This window comes from Aythya ferina, assembly GCF_964211825.1.
Source record: "Aythya ferina genome assembly, chromosome: 1".
NCBI classification, from domain to species: Eukaryota; Metazoa; Chordata; class Aves; order Anseriformes; family Anatidae; genus Aythya; species Aythya ferina.
In genome coordinates this window covers 142,563,018-142,585,184 of record NC_140296.1, presented here as the reverse complement: position 1 = coordinate 142,585,184, position 22,167 = coordinate 142,563,018, and the positions used below count along the sequence as shown (strand labels likewise).

The following is a 22,167-nucleotide window of genomic DNA, read 5'->3' as shown; positions in this document are numbered from 1 at the left end:
GTATGCTTTGTAGGTACCCAAATTCCAACGTTGAGAAAAGTTAAATCTAGTGGATGGGATTGGAGTGTGAGGGGTGTTGGGAGTGGAGAGAAATATGTAAAGACCTCATAAGAAACTTGTTTGCTTTATTGTTAGCAATTAAATTGAGGACTATTTTCATACAATTTGTTTGATTCCTGTGTATGCCCCTCCACAGGAAGAAATTCAGGAATTCCAGAAATTCTTACTTTATCAGCCTTGTTCACATAGACATTTACCAATTTTAGCAAAAATGGGGAAGCAAATAGCCCTGCTTATGCCATCTAAGCAGCAAATCACTTTCAGATTAGATTTGTCCTTTCTTAAATGGTGAAGTATATAGCTTTGTTACCTATACCACTGCATCTCATATGGTGTACAGTCAGTGTTCTAACAACTCATCAGTACTGAAGGAATAACTTTTTTCATGATGCCTCCTTTGTAACATGAATGTTGTGATTCAGAAGAGGAAGGAATTATTTTTAACCCAAGAAATTTGGAAGAAGTAGCAGGGTTAGCATTTACAAACAAATTAATATACAAGTGAGTATATCTGTTTTCTCATTCTTTTGATTTTTAGGGAATGTATTTGTCCAATAGCTACCCTATTTAGCTTTTAAATGGCCCACTGATGAATCCCTAAAATTAGTCTGACCTCTTGCAACTCTATCTCAAGAGCCTCGCTCAAATAGAGCCAGCAGTTGTATTGGGTAGAGTTGCTAATAAACTCTGGCTATGTTATTTCTTTAAATCTTTTTTTTTTCTTCTAACAGAATGAAAGGCTGTCAAACAGCATTCTTGAATCTGTCACAGAAAAGAGTTTGTTGTTTTGTTTTTTTTTTTGTTTGTTTGTTTGTTTGTTTTTTGTTTTGTTTGTTTGTTTTTGGTTTTGATCAGGTCGGTATTGTGAGAATTTCCCCGAAAATAAGTTGGAGCAGTGGGTTCGAATATTCTTGTCTGAACTGAATTACAATTCTCTCATTCATTCTGGAATTACATAGCATGGAGACAAAATACAAAATAGAAATGTTTGCCATAGAAGACCAGCCATTTGTGCACACTTCAGAATGACTCTGATGTCCTGATGGTCCATTTATCTGTGTGAGTCTTAACTTCTTCACCTTCCTCTATGCAAGGTCTGGGGCGGGGGAGGAAACACACTCTGGAAACTGGAGGCATTGCATAAAAAGTAAAAATTCATCTCCAGGTTTCTTCTAGGCAGTATTCAGGCATAAGGGAGATCAGCTTTGTCTCCTATCTAATCTCCCTTTCAGTTTTCACTGTTTTGTGGGGTTTTAGCCTACAGGTAATGTCTTCTAACTCTCAGGAGAATTAGGATAACAATATATTTTAACAAAAAATTAAGTAGAAAAGCAGACATGCCTTGATTAAAAGCACTTCTTAGTGCTTTAGGAAGGAGCTTATATTGATGAATATCGCCAAACTTTCACAGCCCATTCATATTTAGCTTTCTATATTTTTTCTCTCAAGGAAACCAGAGCACACTGTTTTTAAACTTGATTATGGGTTAGAAAATACCAAGTAATTATCTGCCCAGAAATCATTTTTCATTCACTCCCCCCCTTTTTTCTTCTTCTTCTTCTTTTTCATTTTCTGTTAAGTGTACTCAGGAGTAAGGGTGTGTCAGAGCTGCTGGTCCTGCCCAGTAACCATTCTCTTCTGCTATAGTTTCTCACTGTTGTTTAGTGAATGCCTCTTTCCTTCTGGAAGATTGTCCTCAGAAAACAAGGTGGTTGCTCATCCACAGAAAGCATCTGGATAGCATGAGGTTATGTTTCATGAAACTGTGTACAGCTACAGAGAAGCAATTTAGTCTAGGGAACGTTTCCTTTTGAGTAAGTTTGTACAGAAACTTCTTTGGCTTCTTCCAGGACTTTATTGACATTGCTGTCATCGTGATTAAGTTTCTTGGTATCACTGATTATATTAATGACATAGAGCCAAAATCACTGTTACTTTTGGCTGACTAAAAAAAAATGTATTTGGGGAAGAAAATAAAAAAAAAAAAAAAAGGACTGCTGAGACTGGAAAGTTGATTGTTGTATCTTCAGTGTCATATTAGAAAGCATGAAGCTTTTTTTTTTTTTTTTTTTTTACACTACAATTCTTAGTATATTTCATGGCAGAGCTGAAAATAGGAAAAATAGGATGAGAAAGCTCATGGGTTGAGATGAAGATGGAGATTGCTTACCAATTACTGTCAAGGGCAAAACAGTCTTGACTTGGTTTGACTCTCTCACTCCAGACTCCTCTACCCACCTCTCTGAGTGGTGCAGGGAGAGACGTGATGGGTATCCTCAGCAGAGCTGCTGTCTGCCCCCTCATCCCTCTCCTGCTTTTACCACCCTGCTCCAGCATGAATTCTCCTCAAGGGGAAGCATTTCTTCTTGAAAAAAAATCTGCTCCAGCATGGGTTCTCCACAGGCTGCAGCAGGTATCTGCTTTTGAAACCGGAGCACCTCTTCCTCCTTTTTCTCTGACCTTGGTGTTCACACTGCTGTTTCTCACTCTTTCTGGTATATATCTTTCTGCCTTTCCTCTGCCTGTCTGGCATTCCTTGCCCTTTTATAGAAATGCCACCCACTTGTGTGATGGGCTTAGCTGTGTTCTGTTGTGGATCCATTGCAGAGCAGGCAGGAGCTGGCAGCATCTGGCAGAGGCAACCCATGGCCTCTTCTCACAGAGGTTCCCCCTGCAGCCCACCCACTGCCAACACCTTTCCATGGACACCCAATAGAGCAAGAAACTATTTTTTGAGTTTGTATTTATAGGGGAAGTTAGGGCAGTATAACAATGCTTAACTAATGTAGTACTGTGCCACTTTCTGAGTGAAGAAGGATGTGCTTTTAACAGGAAGAGCGTATTCATCACCTTGGACTCTGATTCTTCTTGCACAGATGTTGACAAGAGGACACAGATGTTGTATAGGAGGACAGGGCTACTTGTGTGGAGGCTGCACTTCTCTGATAAGTGGAGGACTGAGATGAAGATGAGCATTTTCTATTTTCAGCTCAGATGATCTTTCCTGTGGGCTGACCCTGCATTTCATGCTGTATTTTGCATTGTTAAGTTGTATGACGTGGCTAAAAAGGATCAGGCTCCACATTAAGAGTTTAGTAGAATGTTGTCAGTAGAAAGAGCTACTCTGTCTTCACATTTTCCTATGGTGTTTTAAACATCAGATTCTACAGCTGATGGTTTTGTTCGGTCAAGCATATAGCTGTTAAAAATTATAGGAACTGTGTGTGTGTGTCTCTTCTCAAGCACTTCAGCCATTTCTATGCTGTGTATTTGCAATGATAATTTTAATCCTAATTGTTAAGATTCCTTCTTTTTTGGGAGGATTATCTTATGTGTCCTTTATGAATGAGTGATGCCTGTAATGCTTGTTGTGTTGTATTTATGTAATAGATACATTTTGCATAGATGTATAGCCAAGGTTGCATAGATTTCACAGTGATATTACAGGGTAAATGATGTAATTTCCTTCAGGAGATTAGCAGTAAGAAGAAAGGGCTTTTTTCCAGCTATTTCTCTTTCCAGAAGCTACAGAAATCTGTTCTCTTAGTGGGAATTGAGATATGGCATTGCTTTCTTTCAGCAAAGCAATTAAAATTGCCTGAAGTATTTTCCAAATATTAATCAAGTTACTTGAATCAAGGTATGTATTATCCCTATATTGTTTGTAGGCAAATCAAGGATAAACAAAATTAATTTCAGTGATTTGACCAGTGTGTCACAGGTGTATAGCTGATCTGCAAGCTGAATATCAACGACCTGCTCTGAAAAGAAGAATATAGCTTCCATACTGTGAGGCGAAGTTATCAAGAACAAGAGAATGATATCATTTAGCTGCTTCATCTTCAGTGACTTCATTTTCAGTATTGTGACACTTCTGGTTTTCACATCTAGGTGAGGATGCAATGCATTAGAGAAGGTATAGAGAGGGCAGATAAAATAATGAAGGGAATGGAGAAGTTGCATTAAGAGGAGAGACTAAAAAGGCTGTTTTTTCAATTTTGAGACAAAGTAAGTTTTGAGTAAGATCATGGAGATGCCACCAACTTGCCTGATGGGCGTAGCTGTGTCCTGTGGTGGATCCATTGCAGAGCAGGCAGGAGCTCATGAAAGCTTACCTGCAGATAAGCTTAGTGCAAGACTGCTATAAACCAAAATTTGCAATAGAATTGGGCTTTACTCAGCGAAACTAAAGTTTGGTTTAAAACCCATCAAGGCACCTCTTTATACAGCAGATAGTGAAGTTTTGTGTTACAGAACACTGTAGAGGAAGTGACAGCGGGTTCAAACATGGTTTAGACAGATTCATGGACAATAGGTCCGTAAGTGGATACTAGAATGAGATTAGACAGGGATGTCCCCTATAATATCCTTAATACTATAATCCTCAATGTTGACAGAATATGAGGTGAATAGACCGCAGAAAATGATTAGTGCTCTCCCTAAACGGCATCTCAATTGCTGCTTTCAAATACAAAGTACTGTAGTAGATGGATCATTCATCTGCCCCATTATGGCATTTCTCATGTTCGTACATTCTCATAAGCAGTAACATTTTATTAACTTGTACCACTAGAATCCAGACTTACATCACTGAATATATTAGGAATAAAAATGTAATTCAAATGCCAGAAATTCAAAATGAGATCTTTCAATTGCTAGTAACAGCAATACTAATGGCAAATGTCTGTTACTGTGCTAATGAAGATGAAAGCTGAGATAAAGCTTTGGAACGAAGTTGCACAAGTAGATGTATGTATACATGCTATGCTACATTATAGATTGCTTGAGATTGGAAAAAATAATACAACCAAGAAAAAAAGCACAATGGTGATTGTCACCATAATCTGAGAGGTGGCAATTATAAAAATATTAGAGAACATTGAGGAATTTTAAAGATCATATAAAAAAAATCATTGTAAAACATTGTGTTTCCCTTTTTGGCACCCAGATTGGCTAATGTCAATATAAAGAATGCCAAAAAGATTTAAAGAGGAATATAACAAATGGAAAGAGAAATGAAGATACAGGCAATAAGGGAAGATTAGTCTGTTTAAGAAGCAGGAACTGAGTACTAGTCAGAGTTATAGTATTACACATTGAAAGAAAAGTTCTTGCTAGATAATATGAAATAGAGAACTAGAAAAAGCTGGAATAGATCTGTGGAAGTATTGAAATTAAGGAAACAGCTTTGAGCCAAGTAGACTTGGAATCAGTGGCATAATTCAAGGAAGATGCTAAGGAAATCATATTTTTCTACATGAAAAGACAAGCAGCAGAATTCTATTTCTTCTGTAGGTAGGTATGGGATAACATTAAAAATCTGCAGATCTTTTTTGTCACATGGCTTTAATCCAGCTTCTCTTAAGAATGCCTCATTCTTCTATACAGTGCTTCTGTATATTATCAAGTGTCAAAGTGGATCAGATCTAAGTTTTTAGTTGGATTTGAGATTGCTTCAATTACCTTGTCAATTAATTAAAAAAAAAAAAAAAAAGGAAGAAATTAAAAAAAAAAAAAAAAGGCAAGAATTGATTGGAGGAAGCAGATTTGGTGCTTCTTCAGAAGTGCCTCCAAATAGTTTTCAAGCAATTTGATCACACAGTGGTTCTTTTCATACGAAAAGTGATACTTGCTTTAGGTTTCCCTACAGTGGAAATATCTGATTCCCTTTTGCTACGACTGCAATCACTGATTGCATTCCTCCTTATTGTAACTTTATCTTACTTTACCTCAGATTTTTCCATTAATTTCAGGAAATAAGAGCCTGACATGGTAATGCTTGTGAGTGAAGTCTGGTCCTTGGCATCCTGGTGTTTGAACTTTATGGATTAAAATTGTTGACTCCCAGCAATCAAGTGCACTCTTGTTGTGTCTGACAGGGAATAAGAGGGGACTAAGCCAAAACCAGAGCCCCCAGAGTAAGCGCATTAGTCCTGTCTTTTCCAAACTGAATGGTTTCCCTTCTAAACAGACTCTGGAAAAAAGCTTAGTAATTCCTTAGGGAGGCAAGTTATAAAACTTGAGATGCAGATATTTAAATCCTATGAGCAAGCCAGCAGTAGTGGAATTGGCCGTCAGAACTTGTAAAAATCTCAACCAATCTCTTTTATTGTCCTGTGGCTGAAGCAATGAGACATCTCAGTTTTTGCAGGGTGAACTTTCCCCACTGTATCCTGTTTGCTACTGTTTATATGTATGCAAAAAGCAATGTGAGTTATATTTTTGTAATGTCTCTTTAGAGTGGAAAAGGTTATCGCAGAGGTCATTTCATCTGCTGAAGTGTAAGAACATGAGAATTTACATCCATGATACTAGAATGGCTACAGAATTGACTGGAGCCCAATCCTGGATCTATACAATTTTAGTACTTAAAATTGTATAGTGCTGCAGGCTGTATTTCAGCTTCTTGCATACAGTATTTTGAGCTGTGTAATTTTCACTGTAACTTGTTGAGCATATGGAGGACTTCCATATACATGCCAGCTGAAAGTTCTAAAAGTATTTCTCTTTCTGCTGGCATACTAATCTAGATTATTCAGGGAACTTCATAAGAAAAAATCTCCTTCCTGCTGTTCCTCTTTTTATATATGATGCTACCACAACTTGCAGTGTAACGTGGCTTTGGCTAGAAACATCCTTTCTAATCACAAACCGTAGAGTAATCCTGAACTGTAAACCTCTCCATCTTTTACATCAAGCCTAAGAAAATCTCATGCTAAGGCCCCATTCTGGTTCTACTTGGAATTCTGTTCTCTTAGACAGCAAACTGATGACAGTTGTTGAAGTCTTCAGATAGATGCAGTGAACTGAGGAGAAAATTAAACTGCATTTTAAAGTGATTATATGGTATGGTTGTCTGTAATGGCAATGCATTGAACTTGGTGAACTTACTAAAATAGAAATACACAGAAAAATTGAAGTGAGTGGCAGCCATTTAGTTGATAAGACATTAATTTGATCATTCATGTGATCCTCCTTTTTGTGCAATAACCTGTGATTTAGACAAAGGATGCTAATAGAGAACCACAAGAATTGTCTATTGTTTGTTTTGTTGTTGTTGTTGCTTTGTTTTTTGAGAAAGAAACATCCAGAAAAATCATTATTACTGTAACTTCTTAGCATGTCTTATAAGGTCTTGATCTGATCAGCATACAATCTGCATTAAATGAATGTACTTCATGGTGGGACAGTGCTGTTAAAGCTGTAGTCCTAAGGTCCTTTGCCAGCTCAGATATCAGTTGTAGACTTTAAATTTCAGATATGTTGGTATTGACATTGATTATCCAACTGCAAATGAGGCTCCCTCCCCACCCCCACCCCCTTTTGGTTGATTTTGGAACCTTATAGAAAAGGAGTCAGAAGTGATTCATTTTCATTGATGTGGTCATCAGGGTCATTGATGTGGTAATTCCTTGATTCAAAAGGAGAAATATTTGTGTGCAAGTTAGGAAAGAAAGGAGAAGAAGGAAAACAAATTCTAGACTGGAAATCAGCATGTAAGACTATTGCTCTTAAAAACCTGCTAGAGTCTGTCTAATACAATTCTGTATTTATAACTGCATCCATTTTTTTATATTAACATACAGATTCATACATTCATAGTTGAATGTTGCAAAAATGCCCTTTGGCATTTATGACATCCACTGCACTGGCTAAGAACTTGACTACTACTCTTCAGGTCTTTCATCTTTTTACTGGCATTGGCTCTAACTTTTATTGGTTTCCTTATATCTGATACAGTTGTTTTCAGAGTGCAGAGGCCTAACTTTCAAACTCCACCTTTGGCTAGATGTGCAAAGGAGGCTTTGGAGGTTTTCTGCAGAGTCCACATGTTCTTTTACTGTTCTTAAATACAAACCTGTCTCCTACACATTTTTAAGAGGGTATTCTGTTTACCTGGTACAAGCTTGTTTAAGATCATAAAAATCATAAATGCACAACCAAAACAATAAAAAAAACTGACATACCATTTGTAATAGCTTAACGTGAAATGAGGAATTTTGTTGAGTATTGTCAGTAAAGATTACAGTTTTGTATTTCCTTCTGCATAAAAAGGTCACATCCTAGAATACTGATAGCCTGGTTACTCCAGCAGCTGTCTTTCAGTGTGGGTTTGAGCTTTCTGAGACTGAGGAGGGACCATAACTGAATTTCACAGTTCCTGGGCAGTGTTATAAAATGGATTCCTGTAGACAGCCACTGTAGTGGTCACTGCCATGTCCTTCCTCTGTCATCATTCAGTTCTCACATATATGCTGTAAAAGAAGTTGATTCAGGCGGTTGCGCACAAATGCCTGTCTCAGATGTGTATCCTCAGGAGCACTTGAGGGCTGTGAATCTGTCTTTTACAGTTAGATCCTCTCATGACAGTATTTTTAACTCCAAAAACTAGGAACGAAACAAGTTCTAGATCTCTCTCCTGTTGATTAAGGTGTTTACCATTTTGTTGCATGTCATTAATCCCATCGTGAGGTGCATGACATTCTTCTTTAGCTGCCAAGGGAACCTGTACACTTAATTCTGGGCGGTGAATTCTATTCATGGAGCAAGATCTCCATGAGTAGATCCTCCAAGATTTGAGGCATTGCAACGCTGAGAGTGATAACAAGAAAATGCCTTTTTAAGTGGGCCAGAGAGCTTTCTGAAGACCTTTGGCATGATGTCTGCTTCACAGGTGCATTCCCAGAGTGCTGGGAATGACCATGAGCTTGAAAAGGTCCAGTAATAATATTAGTCTACTTTTTCACATGGTGTTGTTAGAAATCATTAAATTAGTTAATCAGTATTAAATCTCAGATTTTTTTTTCTAATCAGTCCATCGCAGTATTTATTATTTATTAAAATTGCTGCTATACTTAAGCATTGTTACCCTTTCTATATTTTTTTTTCTAAATACTCATAAAATGTTACTACTTTTTCCCTGTACTGTTTGGGCTACTCTTCTAATTACCCATTCTCACGCCCTCTATAGTTATTAGACATATCAACTGTTGCTAAAACAAGGTGCACGCTGGTAGGAACATATGCTGAACTGGATTTAACAAGATGTTTGTTTTTAATTAAAACCTTCAATGTACATGTTGAGACTTACATTTAACATTTGTCAAATATAATAATAATAATAATTGAAGACATTTCTAGTTTGAGAAAAACAAAAATATCTTAAATGTTTGCAGAGACTTTTTTGTAAAAATAAAATAAAATAAAATAAAAAATTGCATGAAACTGCCTGGGAAATGAGGAGGGGCTGAGCCCTAATTTGCCATGTTTCAGTCTGAAGTGAATTTTTATGGCAAAATTCCAAACCCTGAAAACCATGGGACTTCAAGTAAGCGTTGACATTGATGTAACCTGAGCAGTACAAATGAAGTTGCTTTAATACTGTGGATGTTCAGGAGCAATGGTTTCTGATGGAAAATACAGAAGTGCAGATAATGTACAGGAAGAGCGATTATGAACTTGCTTCACCAAGTCCTTCCTAAAGAAGTTTGCGAGAGGGTACTATGGTTGTAGGTGACTGCCATCTGTGTTGCCTTTCTTAAGCATGCTATCCAGGTAGGAAGTTGTAAGTCACAGCCTAAAGGCACAAGTAATGCCTTCTGCCACTTTAAGGGCCTGTAAAGAGTTTCTTTAATTGCAAAAGATGCCTGAAGTCTCACTCTGTTATATGCTCCTCATTTCCTTCCTTTTCCCCTAGTGCCAACTCCGCCTACTATCCCCCCTCTCCCACCCCGAACATTTCTGCGTGAGGCTTCGTGCAAGAAGTGTTTTTTTATAGAGTTCACATACTCAGGTGTCTGGAACCTGCACAGGCTCAGCCTGTTTAAAAATCCTGTAGATGATCTCATTATGTGGTTTGAATAGGCTCTGTGTGGTCAGCATTGCTGCCAGCACCTGAGGGAGCCAGATCTGTCTCTCCCCATTACAAACACATAACAGGCTGGATTCAAAATAGGCTTAGTGTGAAGATGGAGCCTCTCAAAGCTGTTGTGTGCAAGAAAAGTCTGAAATTCCCCAAGAAGGAGCTTTATTTGTGCTGAACGCAGGGTGTACTGAAAGGGAATCATCTCTGTGGCTGGGGAATGGTTTCACTGTATGAACGCTATGCTCAGGGGGCAGCTGAACCATTTTCATTACTGATAGCACCTCAATCTGTTTGGCTCTTGAACTGATTCATGTTTCTTACATTGGATGTTATTGGCAATAATTCCTTCTCTCTGCCTGCTTCCCTTCCCTTCAAAGGGCAGGAATTCTCTTTTAACTGAGAAATTAAACACTCTCTGGAGTGTTTTAATGAAATCAAAGTTTTGTCTCCGAGTCATCAGTTTTACTCTGTCTCTCAATCATCATCCTTATACTCCTCCCCAGAAAACCCCAAACTAATCAACTTAGCATTGGGCATTCTGAAATGTTTGCTGAGAAAACAGCTCTGTTTTGACAGACAGCAATTATAGCACCTGGGCTATAGGCAGACTTTACAGCTCTTCTGGGGATCTCTTATGAATAGTCACCATGAGGCCAGTACAGCCTTGTGCAAACAAGCTTTGTAACCAAATTACACTGAAAAACCCCCTTCTTCTCTACCCACACCCTCCCCTCCTAAAATTGCTGAGTAGCCTGGACATTCCTCCTTTACCTATTCTGACTCTGGAAAAGTTCTCAGACTTTCTAAGAAAACGCTATTTAGAGTTATGGAGAGTTACCATGTCATTTAGGTGTATTTATTCAACATCCCATACACATATGGGTGGGTATCATACACACACAGTATTTGGATCCACTCATTTTATGTTGTTGGATTTTGATTTTTTTTATGACTGTGGAAACTCCACAGAGCCTATGAGAGCTTTTAGTGATACAACTGCATGGAAAATTAAAAAGAGAGTTTGTCAATGAATATAAACGCAGCTTCTATCTGCCACCTTTGGGGAGGCAAATTGTCTGGTCTTGTTTCTCATGGTTGAATTGCTCATTGGACATAAACAGCATTTTGTTTGAGAGAGGAAGAAATGCACTGTCTTAGGTCAGGCAGACCTCTGCCACCCATTCTCATTGTTCTTGGAGAACATGGAATTTCTTCTCAACTCTATTTTTCTTCCTCCACTGCTTTGGTTTATGGCTCCAGCACTCCTCATTCTGGAGGGCTTAATAAGAACTATGAATTCTCCCATAGGTAGCATTCTTTTGCTCTTTTCAGTAGTCTTTGCTATTGGAAAAGGAAAAGAAAACGTCTACAATTAGGTAGCTAACTCAGGACATCAAAAGATTGTGAAATGCTAATTTAAACAAAATAATATTGACTAGCCATATTAATGAAAAACTGCCATTAGCTTTAATGTTGTAAAACTGCTACAGCATGATAGCCTTCTTGTTCTAAAACATGCCTTTTCCCAGAGAGTTTTTTGGGCCATTACTCAAAGCAGTATTTTCTAGTAGTATGGAATAGGTTATATTTAGAGTGTGTATTTTATTTCTGCTTCAAGAGCAGGCTCCTTGCTCTATTTTTAAGTGAACTACTTCAAAATCTTTTGCAGTGAGGTGTACAAGACTGAAAGCGTGAATGACTGACTTTTCAGTGAAGAAGGTGTCTGTTCCAGCCAGGTTGTTTTTGCTTTTCTCCCCTCGGTGTGACCTCTGCTATGAACATGCAGTGGCCTCTGTCAATGTCCTGATGGGGAAGAGAGTCTTTCATAGACCCCTGAGCACACAGCTCTCTTTGCAGTGAGACGAAAAGGCGCTGATCTCTCCGAGGAGCACAGTGACGGCTCTGGAGCCACATGAAAGCTAGTCGTGTTAATCCCCTTGCTATGGCTTGTGGTGAACTTTGGTTACCAAGCTACACCACGGGTAAAGCTTTCATAGGACACTCATCTAGAGAAAAAAAAAAAAAGAGTCCATTTGGTATTTGCTATAACCTAAAAAATACCACTAACCCAAAAAATACCAGGAAAAATGTGGTAAATTTGGCATGTTTCTGAGCATTTCACAGTATCGCTGATGTGCACGCTGATGTGCACGCTGATGTGCTGATGTTGCACAACTGAGCTCTCAGATCTAAACACCAAAAACAAATGTCTTGATAGAAGCAGATGTGATATTAATTACATTTGAATAGAAAGTTATATAGAGTGCTGCCATAAAATGGAGAGAACGGAAGAGATATTCCTCACTTCTACAATTTATTCTACTTAATTACCATAATCTTAGTTACCATTACTTTGTCTTTACCACATCAGTAAGTAAAAAAGCAAGGCATGAGAGGAAAGAAAAAGTATAGATTATATTTCCTTTTGCTTCTTGACTTTGTTATGGTTTGGACTTATGTTGATAATAGAATATTACTGGGCAGAGCTTTCAGAAATAGGATTATACCTTTCTAGATAAAACCTAAAAATAAAAACTTGCTTTTTCACTCAGCCTTGGAGGCCATTCTGTATGTCATAGTTAAAACTTCGGTGCAAATGATTAGCTAGAAAATTCTTAGAAGTATGCCAGTGCTACTTTCTGTTTCATCTGATTTTGTTAAGCAGTTTAAGGTGCTCTCCTGCCAGTCGCTGAATATATTGCTGTTACAATAAATAAGCTTGTCGAGATGGAATGACATATAGACTCTTTGGTCAAACCCATATATGTTCATTTAATAAAAGACAAATAGAATGCATAAAGCATACCTACAAGTAGATAGTGTTATGATTACATTTCTTAACTTCTGCAAGTTTCATTTTGCAACTTTTTTTTTCTGATTTTATGTGTATTTTTAAGTAGATAGCTGAAATGGTGGAAATTTTTCAGTAGTATTTAGTGATTTTTAAAGCCATTTAGAAGGCAGAGAGAATTATTTCTCTTAATACAGCCCTTACTAAATTAAGTCAATGGAAATCACAGTATAAAAGAATGGTTGAGGTTGGAAGGGACCTCTGGGGGTCATCTGGTCCAACCCCCCTGCCAAGCAGGATCACCTAGAGCATGTTGCACAGGATCATGTCCAGGTGGGTTTTGAGTATCTCCAGAGAAGGAGACTCCACAACCTCTCAGGGCAACCTGTTCCAGAGCTCTGTCACCTCCACATTAAAGAAGTTTTTCTTCATATTCAGACAGAACTTCCTCTGCTTCAGTTTGTGCCCATTGCCTCTCGTCCTGTTGCTGGGCATCACTGAAAAGATTCTGGCACCAACCTCTTGACTCTTCAGATAACTTGTATATGTTGATCAGATCCCCTCTCAGTGTTCTCCAAGCTAATCAGACCCAGCTCTCTCAGCCTCTCCTCGTATGAGAGATGCTCCCTAATCATCTTCATAGCTCTCTGCTGGACTTGTTGCAGGAGCTCCATGTCCCTCTTTTAGTGGGGAGCCCAGAGCTGGACACAGTACTCCAGGTGAAGCCTCACCAGGGCTGAGTAGAGGGGCAGGATCATCTCCCTCGACGTGCTGGCAACACTTTTAGTAATGCACCCCACTTGCAAGAGGAGTATTGTCTTTGGTTTCAGAAAGAACATCATTCATATATGCTGTGGTGAAGAAATGATGGACTTTTTTTTTTTTTTTTTTTTTTTTTTTTTTATGCCAGCATTCAAATTATTAAAAAGCTTTTTAATTATAAAACTTTGCTGGGTTTGGTTAAGTAAAAGTAAAGTAGTCAGCTTAATTAAGATTACTGGAAAAGCAAAGTTAATTTGTTCCATTTTTTCTTCAGTTCAATTAAGCCCTTTTGGGTATTTGTAGTATGACTAAACTACTATTTCACTTGTTTAGACATCTTTTCATATTTCTTTGGATCACATGTGAATTGAACAGAAGTGTTTTGCCTTTCTTCTTAGAAAAGCACTGTGGCATTCCATATCTCTCCATTTACAACATAAGAAACTGCTGAAGATGTTATGCATGTGTTAGGGGTGGTATGCCAAGATTTTTGGTATCTAAGAACACTTAAAGGAATTGGCTAAAGGGAATTTTGGCTTCTTGAAAGATTAATAAATATTGGAATTCTGGTGAAATTCTAGAAGTTAAGGAAATGCTAAAGTTGTGGAAGTGTTGCAGAATAGGAGGCAGGATGACTAACTAGCTGTAAGTTGATTAACTGGATTAACTGTTACAATTTATGAGCAAAATAATGAATAATCTGATAAAGAATTCTTATAGTGTAAAGAAATAATTAGATAATTAATATCAGTCAGCTTGGTTTGTGTAAAATATGTCATGCCAAAAACACATAATGTTCCTTTATTATATCCAAAGTTTGCCTAAAAGAAAACAAACCACTTGTTCAATACAACTAATTCTTGCCTTACATTTGAGTTCTCTAAATGACCAATTCTACCATCATATTATTAGTTTTGAATAGACGATATTCTTAAAGTGAGCGTTATCAGTATTTACCATTTACAATTAAAATTAAGTAGAGCTATTTATGTTTGAGCTTCCTTAATATTGGTACTAGTCTTGATGCTAATAATCATTTTATTAGTGAGCTGTAAATAAGTGTAAAATAACAGTCAGTAGAAACTGCAGATGATAAATAAAACATCATAACATTACCTAATGTTAAAAAGTCATGTATAACAATTTAAATTGCTTCTTTTAATGTGAATGCATTTACACAAAGTGCGTCTGAATACTAGGGATATAAATTAGAATAATACGGAAATATTATACACTGTTTTAAGAGGAATGGCTTGGAAAAGATACTGGGATGTTATGGAAAAATGCAGTGTGACATTGGCTGCAAAAAAAATTTGGCTATATAAAAGTAGGATTAATGACTAGGAATAGAATATGAATTTTACTTTTATGGTAAGTTCTTGGTTATCATGATATTCTGTAGAGTTCTAATGTCTAGAAAGGAAATAATAATGATATTAAAATAATGTTTATTCCAGCAAACAGTCAAAACAAGGATCAGTATCTAGCAAATGAAGCCAGAAAAAATAGGATTAGCAAGAGACCTGACTTTTTGACACTGGAAACGACTAACCACTGGGACAAACTCAGAGGAATAACAGTTAATTCTTCATGGCTTTCAGTCACAAGTGGTTGTCTTTCTGAGATTTTCTTATCCTCCAGAGCAAGTCACTGGGTTCAGTGGGAGTAACTGAATACGATGTAAGTATTTGTTCTGTACAGGAAATCGTATAGGATAAAATCTATGAATAAGCCTTGATTCTGCTTGCTGTAAGCTCTGAAACAATCTACAACAGTGAAGGATATCCTTTAAGTACAATAAAAGAAAATAAGCAGGTGGTGGAAGTAGTTTTCTACATAACTGTTTTCACTTGTAGGAAAAGTAATCATGAAGCAAATAGCTTCGTGAGGGTTCCATCCTGGACAAATCTGATGAGTTTAGTATTACTTACATCTGCTTTACCGATCCTTCTCTTTCCTTATCTAGATTTTTTTTTTCTACATTGATCATTTCAATAGCATTCTTTACTTCCTGTGTTTGAATTCTCCCCTAAATTTCCGTAAAACTCTCTCTCCTCTATCACTTTCTCTTAAAGTCTCATTCTCTGCAAGTCATCAAGTCTTTTAGGTGTGTTTCGGTATATGTAAGCTTTATGTTCCTGGCTGTTTTTTATGAGGCAGCTTCTCAGGAAATGTTACCTTGTTATGTTTACAATTTTAAGATTTGAAAGAAACTTGATGGGTGAAAATAATCAGGATCTCTTCCACTATTTGCAGAGTGATTCTACAGAATGACCATAGCCATGAAATGCTTGGAAGGAAGCTTCCTTCTCTTTTCTTATTCACGTTCCTCATTGAATGATGTCTGCTGAACAAGTATACCTGTGTGAAACTTTCTTTCATATGATCCATTATGGATTTGAAGGAGCAAAGCAGATTTTCTTCTGTCCAACTTTAGTAGCCACAATTTGTGTGGACATGGGAAGCCTCCATTTTCAATTTTTCATGTTGTTTCTAAGGAGAACAGCAAAAATACATCCAGCATGTGCCTAACCAAGGCACGACAAGTCCAAGGGACTATAAGAATATAAGTCAGGTCAGTGACAGCTTGCTCCTCTGCAGCCAAGAGGTTTATGGGATTTCAGTGTTAAGAAACAGGGCTCCTCAGGATAATTAGAGCAGAAAATAACCAGTGCTTTGTTTCTTGGCTTAAAATGAGTTTTCTGTTATTCTTTCTCCTGAAAACGTAACTTGTGGCATAGGAGGCAACATTACTCTTAGGTGAAACTGTGAGTTTTCAGAAGCCTAACAATACCATAATCTCTGTCACCACTTGGGTTGCTTTCCAGGTGCCAAAACCAAAAGTCAGATCAGTGCCCTAGACTGCAAGGAGAACATCCGTATTGTAACTGAAATTGCACAGCAGGTTCTTCAGCTTCCAAATAAGTAATGCTGTGAGTGAAGGATCTGCTCACTAGTAGAGAAACAAGTGAATTACCTTTCAAGTTTCTTTGCTGTCTTAACGTTTTGGGTCAAATTCTGACAGCACAGAAGAGAACTAAAAGCTCAAGTGGAAAGAGAAGTAACAGCTGGAGAATGTGCATTTCTTGGGTGAGGAAGCTACGTCTGAAGAACAGGATGGTATCAGAAGGTTTACTCCACAGTCTCGTCCCCCCGTGATGTGTTGCGGAAGGAGGTTGTTCCTCGAGGTGGTATTTAGTGTCGAACGCAACAGGCCTGGGGCGAGCGCAGGCCAGCGTGAGGCAGCGGTGGGGCTGAGGCCTATTGTTTCTTTAAGTGGTTGCAGGGCTGTCCAGGTGTCCTGATTTAAAGGCTGCTCCTTGAGACAGGAAATTGTATCTTGTTCTGAGGTTTACTGTAATAAAGTACATAGTCCTAGGGGAATGTGCTGCTGGGTCCATGAATCACTTTATGGGCTGGCTGTTCTGACCTCAGCCCTGTGATTTATTCATGCCATACCGCAGCAGGAATGGCAAAAATGTAACCAGCACATGGTCGTCCCGGCCCCCCCGTCCAACCCAGATGGGCTTTAACTAGAGGCTGCCATAAATCCATAAAGTGAGTTTGCTCGGAGCGGGCAGTTTCACTTGTCTTGCCCGAGAGCTCTGTGCTGTGTGTCTGCGAGGGGTTTGGCGACAGGGGGATCCTCTTGCTCCTCAGGCGTTTCTTCACTGCTTCGGTGTTGTGACCTTGTGTAGCGCTTTCAGCCTCTTCTGTGAAGAAGTGAAAATCATGGTGCTCTTAGCAAAAAACAAGGCAGCTTTAGGTGTGCAAGATTTTGGTAATCCCCTTTTTCCTTAATGCTAACAACAAATAAATAAGAGAGAGAGAGAAAAAAAAAAAAAAAAAAAAAACAACACCTGACTCTTCAGCTCAGGATGTCACTGTACTGTGTATTTACAGAGGCGGTTAGATGATGTGCTCTTTGTCAGACCACCAGTGATAGGCATGAAGAATAGATCTTAACTCTCAGCTCCATTTCTGTTTTAAATACTTAGTCATGTTTCTATTTCAACTGACTATGCTTGTTTATGTGTTCTGCAGTTAGCAGTTGTTAGCTTTAAAAATCTCACACCTGTGTTAGATGTGTTGGTGGTCTTTCCATCTCAGTTTTTAAAAGATTTTTTCTACATAAAGCATCTTTATACTTTTTTATACATTCATTGATCCATATACCTCAGAAAATGCTCAGATTTTTTTCCCCGGTGTTATGCAAAATACTCATTACTTAAGGATAGTCTCAGGATCAAAAGTTGTCCATATCACCCTGCCTCAATTATTTTCTGCCATTGTTCCCTGTGAATCTCTATACAACTGAGTGTAAATCTCCATTGTGTATTCCTGTAACAAATTTGTCTGTCTTAATTTTATCATTTAAAATAGTTTAGACATTATAAAGAACCAATAGAAGTCTAATATTTTGTAAATAATACTATTAGAATGAAGAAGCTGTAACCTAGAAAGCAGTCCTCTTCTTTGCAACATGCTCAAATGTCTGCCTTAACCTTCTCATCCTGAGATCAGCCTTGGAAAATATGTTTAATTCTTCTGTAAAGCAGACAGAAGTTAAACAACTCGGAATTTAGCAAGAATTTTTATTGCAAGAAATTAACCTAGCCACAAATCTTACACCTAAGCAGATGCCAAATTATACTTCTTAGCAATTGTACAACCAATTAAAGGGCATCTATATCAAAACAAGCAAGAATTTATTTAAATGGAAACTCCCATGCCTTCTGTTATCTATATGCAGACAAGATTTCTGGAGAGATGGACTCTGTGATAGCAAGCAGGTTTAAGTTTGTTTTAAGGCAATCATATTCCTTTCTATTTCATATGCTTGAAATCTGAGTTTTTTACTTTTTCTAAGATATTAGAGGTCCATTTACATGTGATAATGTTTCTTCAATGAAGTGATTTTCATGGGTGCTTCATGTAGTTTTAAAGTAAAGGATAAACACAACTTCAAATCTGCTCAATAGAAAAGGTGTTTTGAACTGGAATATGTGCTAAAATGGTGGTGGTTTGCTTGTTTGTTCTTCAAATTCCCTCACACATGAATGACTTACTGTCACTTTCAACATGTTGCTTAATTTTTATGCACTTGTTTCTCATTATAAAACATAGACAATAACAGCTTATTTTGAGATTATTGATCTTCATTAATCTGTTTATAAAACCTTAAATCTGTACGTGAAAAAAAAAAGCTTTGTACAACATCATATATCATGATGAGCAGGGATCTGATAATAAAGGGTTGTCAAGAGTCTATTTTCAAGGTTTAGATCAGGCTTAACAGCACTTATTTTGGAGCAGAACATGCATACTCAGTCTCTTAAACTGTTTTACAGCATATAGCTTCAGTTTTTTCTCATTCTTCCCCAGAACTGGGACTGGATAGAGATAAAAACAGAAGACGGTGGGATGCTTCCTACGTACTGTTGAATGCCAGCTGCTTTAGTGTAAGCATCTGGAAAATTGTTTATCTTCAGAACTCATCAGAATATATTGTAATGCCAATTCAAACAAATCTGCACTGAGCGTCTGCAAGTAGCTGCACCTACCTTGGTCTGGAAAAAGAAAGGAAATGAAACTTCTCAGGCCTCTTCTGTTGCAATTACAGAACTAAGCATATCCAAATTTTATCCATAACCACTGACAACTGCTCCATTCCTGTCCTTGAACCTTTCAACAACTTCTATTTGCTTAGAAACACTTTTTTTTTTTTTTTTTTAAGCACTAATACAGCAGTCATTGAAGCTACCACGAGCAGAAAGCAAAGTGATGCCTCAGTGTTGAATGATCTATCATCTTTTTTGTCTGATGCTGCTATCCCCAGCCATATCCAGGCACTTGACAGTTTTTATACTCCCTTTTCAATCCATCCCCTGGGCAGCAGCAGCAACAAGAAAAGCCTGAAGTACAGGTAGTAAGTGTTAGGATTAGGATGGAACAGATGTCAGCATTAGTGCTGCCGTAGTTACTATCACCAAATGCTAAGACACCCTTTGCAGTGGTAATGTAAACAATCCCATAAGCTGTGTTTGACCTGAGAGGAAATATATCTTTTAGAGATGAAACAAAGTGGTTCTGGAAGAAAGGCTTGCACAAGCATACAAAAGAACCCTCAAAGAAGGAGGAGGAATTTAGGAGAGATGTATCCAGGTTGGTCATCAAATAGTCAGTAAGTAATGAAAGAAGTCTGTAACTCTAGAGAGAAAATTTGTTGAAGAGCAGAGGAAAATTGAGATGTTTGTGAAAGAACAACAAAAAGAAGTAGCTCTACACATCTGGTATGTAAAATGAAACCAGATGTCACCAGGATAATGGCAATTAATGGATAATAGGATAGTATGCGCAGCTAGAATGTGTGTAGAAGTTGTTCAGGAAACCTAGAAATGGTAGGCATACATTAAAGATACAGGAGATTCTGAGGAAATTTAAAAGAAAAAAAAAAGTGACAGTATGAGGACTTAATAACTTAAGGACCATAAAAGGAGTGGATGATAGCCTGCTATTGACTTTAGGCATAGAGGTGTGGTAGAGGTAAATAGCAATGGAGAAACATGTTCTTTCTCAGACATTAATTACTGGATACAAATCAGAGAAATTGCTGCACTTCTTGACAAAATATTTACTTGATCACCAAAAAGTAACATTGTTAAAGACTTCAGGATGGTAATTAGTGTTGATGATGCTAGAGAGGAAATCATCAACAAAACCAACTTCAGCTGGAGTGACCATGAATTGAGTATACATATATTTAAATTTTTAAAAGCTGTACAAAATACTTGAAAAAATAAGAGTATTTGCAAGTAAATTGAACAGAGGAACTCAAGGATTTGAGTGTAAAGGAAGAAGGGAGTTTATAAATGAAAAGTCCAACAAAACTTTGAGGTCTTTGCATCCCAAACAAAGAGAAGAAAGTGTAAGGAAGAATTACAAACCTAATTGACTGTCTATCTGCATCCAAACAAAATTAGGAGTGTGCAGCAGTATGCACATCACCTTAAAAAATAACCAAGAAAGAGAGCTGTTTTTTGGAGGCAGACATTATAGGAATAAAGTGAGAATTGTCATAACTAATGTTGTATTATATTATCCAAAGGAAATTAAATAATAAGACATTTTATATGTATGAAATAAAAAGATCAGGAAAAGAAGTGGAACTCACAATGCAGTGGGGACAGGGCTGGGATTAGCAGCACTATACATATCATACTGAAAGTAAATGAATGCCTTCACCTTAGTTTCCAGTGAGCAGACTGATAAAATATAAAGAAAAGAAGGCATGATGACATATTGGAATGAGTAAATCAATTATGGAAACAAGACAGATGCAAAAGTAAGTGATAATTACACCAACCAGAAATAACAGTCATGATAGTCATTTAGCAAGGAGGTCAATTCTCCATCAGTTAAAATCTTTGATTCAAGTCTGTAGGTTGGATAGTTTCTTCATCCAACTATGTTGTAAGTCATGGCTTGATCTTTTCACAGGATCAAAGACCACACCAAGACCGCAGTATTGCAATCATTGTTGACTGACACAGCTGAAATTTCTTTCTACCAGCTTTCACCTGGAGGGTGATTCACACAGACATAATTAATTAAAGAACAATTGTTTTCACCTTAGCACTTCTTGTTGTTTGATGTGTTATAATCAATGTGAATAGCATGATTCACTTTTATTCTTAAGCTCAGACTGTACTAGCCTTGATGCTGTAGCAGTGTCTTGAGCTCCTTTAGGGATAAGGAACCTGTGGACAGATTTTGGTTTCTCCTATTTAGCCAGGGTGAAGTTTTAACTGGATCAACAGGTTTCAGGGATACACAGTCAGTAGTGCTGACACCAGGGAGGGAGCAGGAACCTGAAAAGGAACCATCTTCTTCAACAAGAGCCCTGTCTTATGTCAGCTTAAGCTGATTGTGAAACCACACGCTAAGCCAAAGCTCAACCTGTACTTTACTGTGTCACAGGAAAGAAACAAGAGCTGCCTTTCTTATAACGTCATTTTTCAAAATCTGCTGTACATATTCTGGTGGACTGCATTGCTTGGATGGAAATTATACCTTAATTTATGCTCTATTTGGACTGCTGTTAAACTATAGAAGAAGGCAGACAGTGCAAGGAATTCCCTCTCAGAAAAGTCAGCTCTGTGGAACTCAGAAGCCTTGTGAGTACATCTGCCTCCTCTCTGGTTTCTACACGGAAGGCTGGTCAAACAAGGATAGTTACTACTCTTTATAGGACAAATCACTTATAATATCAAATGTTAGGATTCTAAAATGTGCCATCTTCAGAATCTACCACTCTTCAGAGGCAAGTAGGTAAGGCTCATACTCAGTCTAGCAGCTGTGTGTAGCAGCCCCTTTCTCACTGGAGTAATTAATCAATAAAAATAGTTCAGTAAACTAGGAGTTGATTGAAAAATCTCTCCGCAAAAACCTTCAAATTTCTTCTGGAACCATTGGCAGGCACAGTAAAGAGCTGTACTGAAATTCTGAGTACTCAGAGCTGAGACGTGAGCATGACTATGATGCTTCTGTGATTCTAAGCATTTAGGATGTTAGAGAAAAGTTGCATAGAAAAGTCCAAATATGATATTAGCAACATTTTTTTTTTTTTTAACAAGTGTGGCACAAATGATAATGCTACCTGTTTCTAAAGGCAACATTTGCTATTATC

General features: G+C 37.6%; 1 protein-coding gene across 13 annotated transcripts in view; it reads left to right on the top strand.

The window, feature by feature from the left end:
- Nucleotides 1-22,167, top strand: part of ERC1 (ELKS/RAB6-interacting/CAST family member 1) — a 302,320-nt gene that overhangs the window by 208,979 nt on the left and 71,174 nt on the right. The window contains exon 17 of one of the 13 annotated variants that reach the window (XM_084511001.1): nucleotides 14,936-15,130. The exons of the other annotated variants lie outside the window; for them this stretch is intronic. Coding sequence (XP_084367127.1) covers nucleotides 14,936-14,972 — 37 coding nt within the window. The 3' untranslated portion in view covers nucleotides 14,973-15,130. Of the gene's footprint in view, nucleotides 1-14,935; nucleotides 15,131-22,167 lie in introns of those variants that run through there. 13 annotated transcript variants of the gene reach the window in all.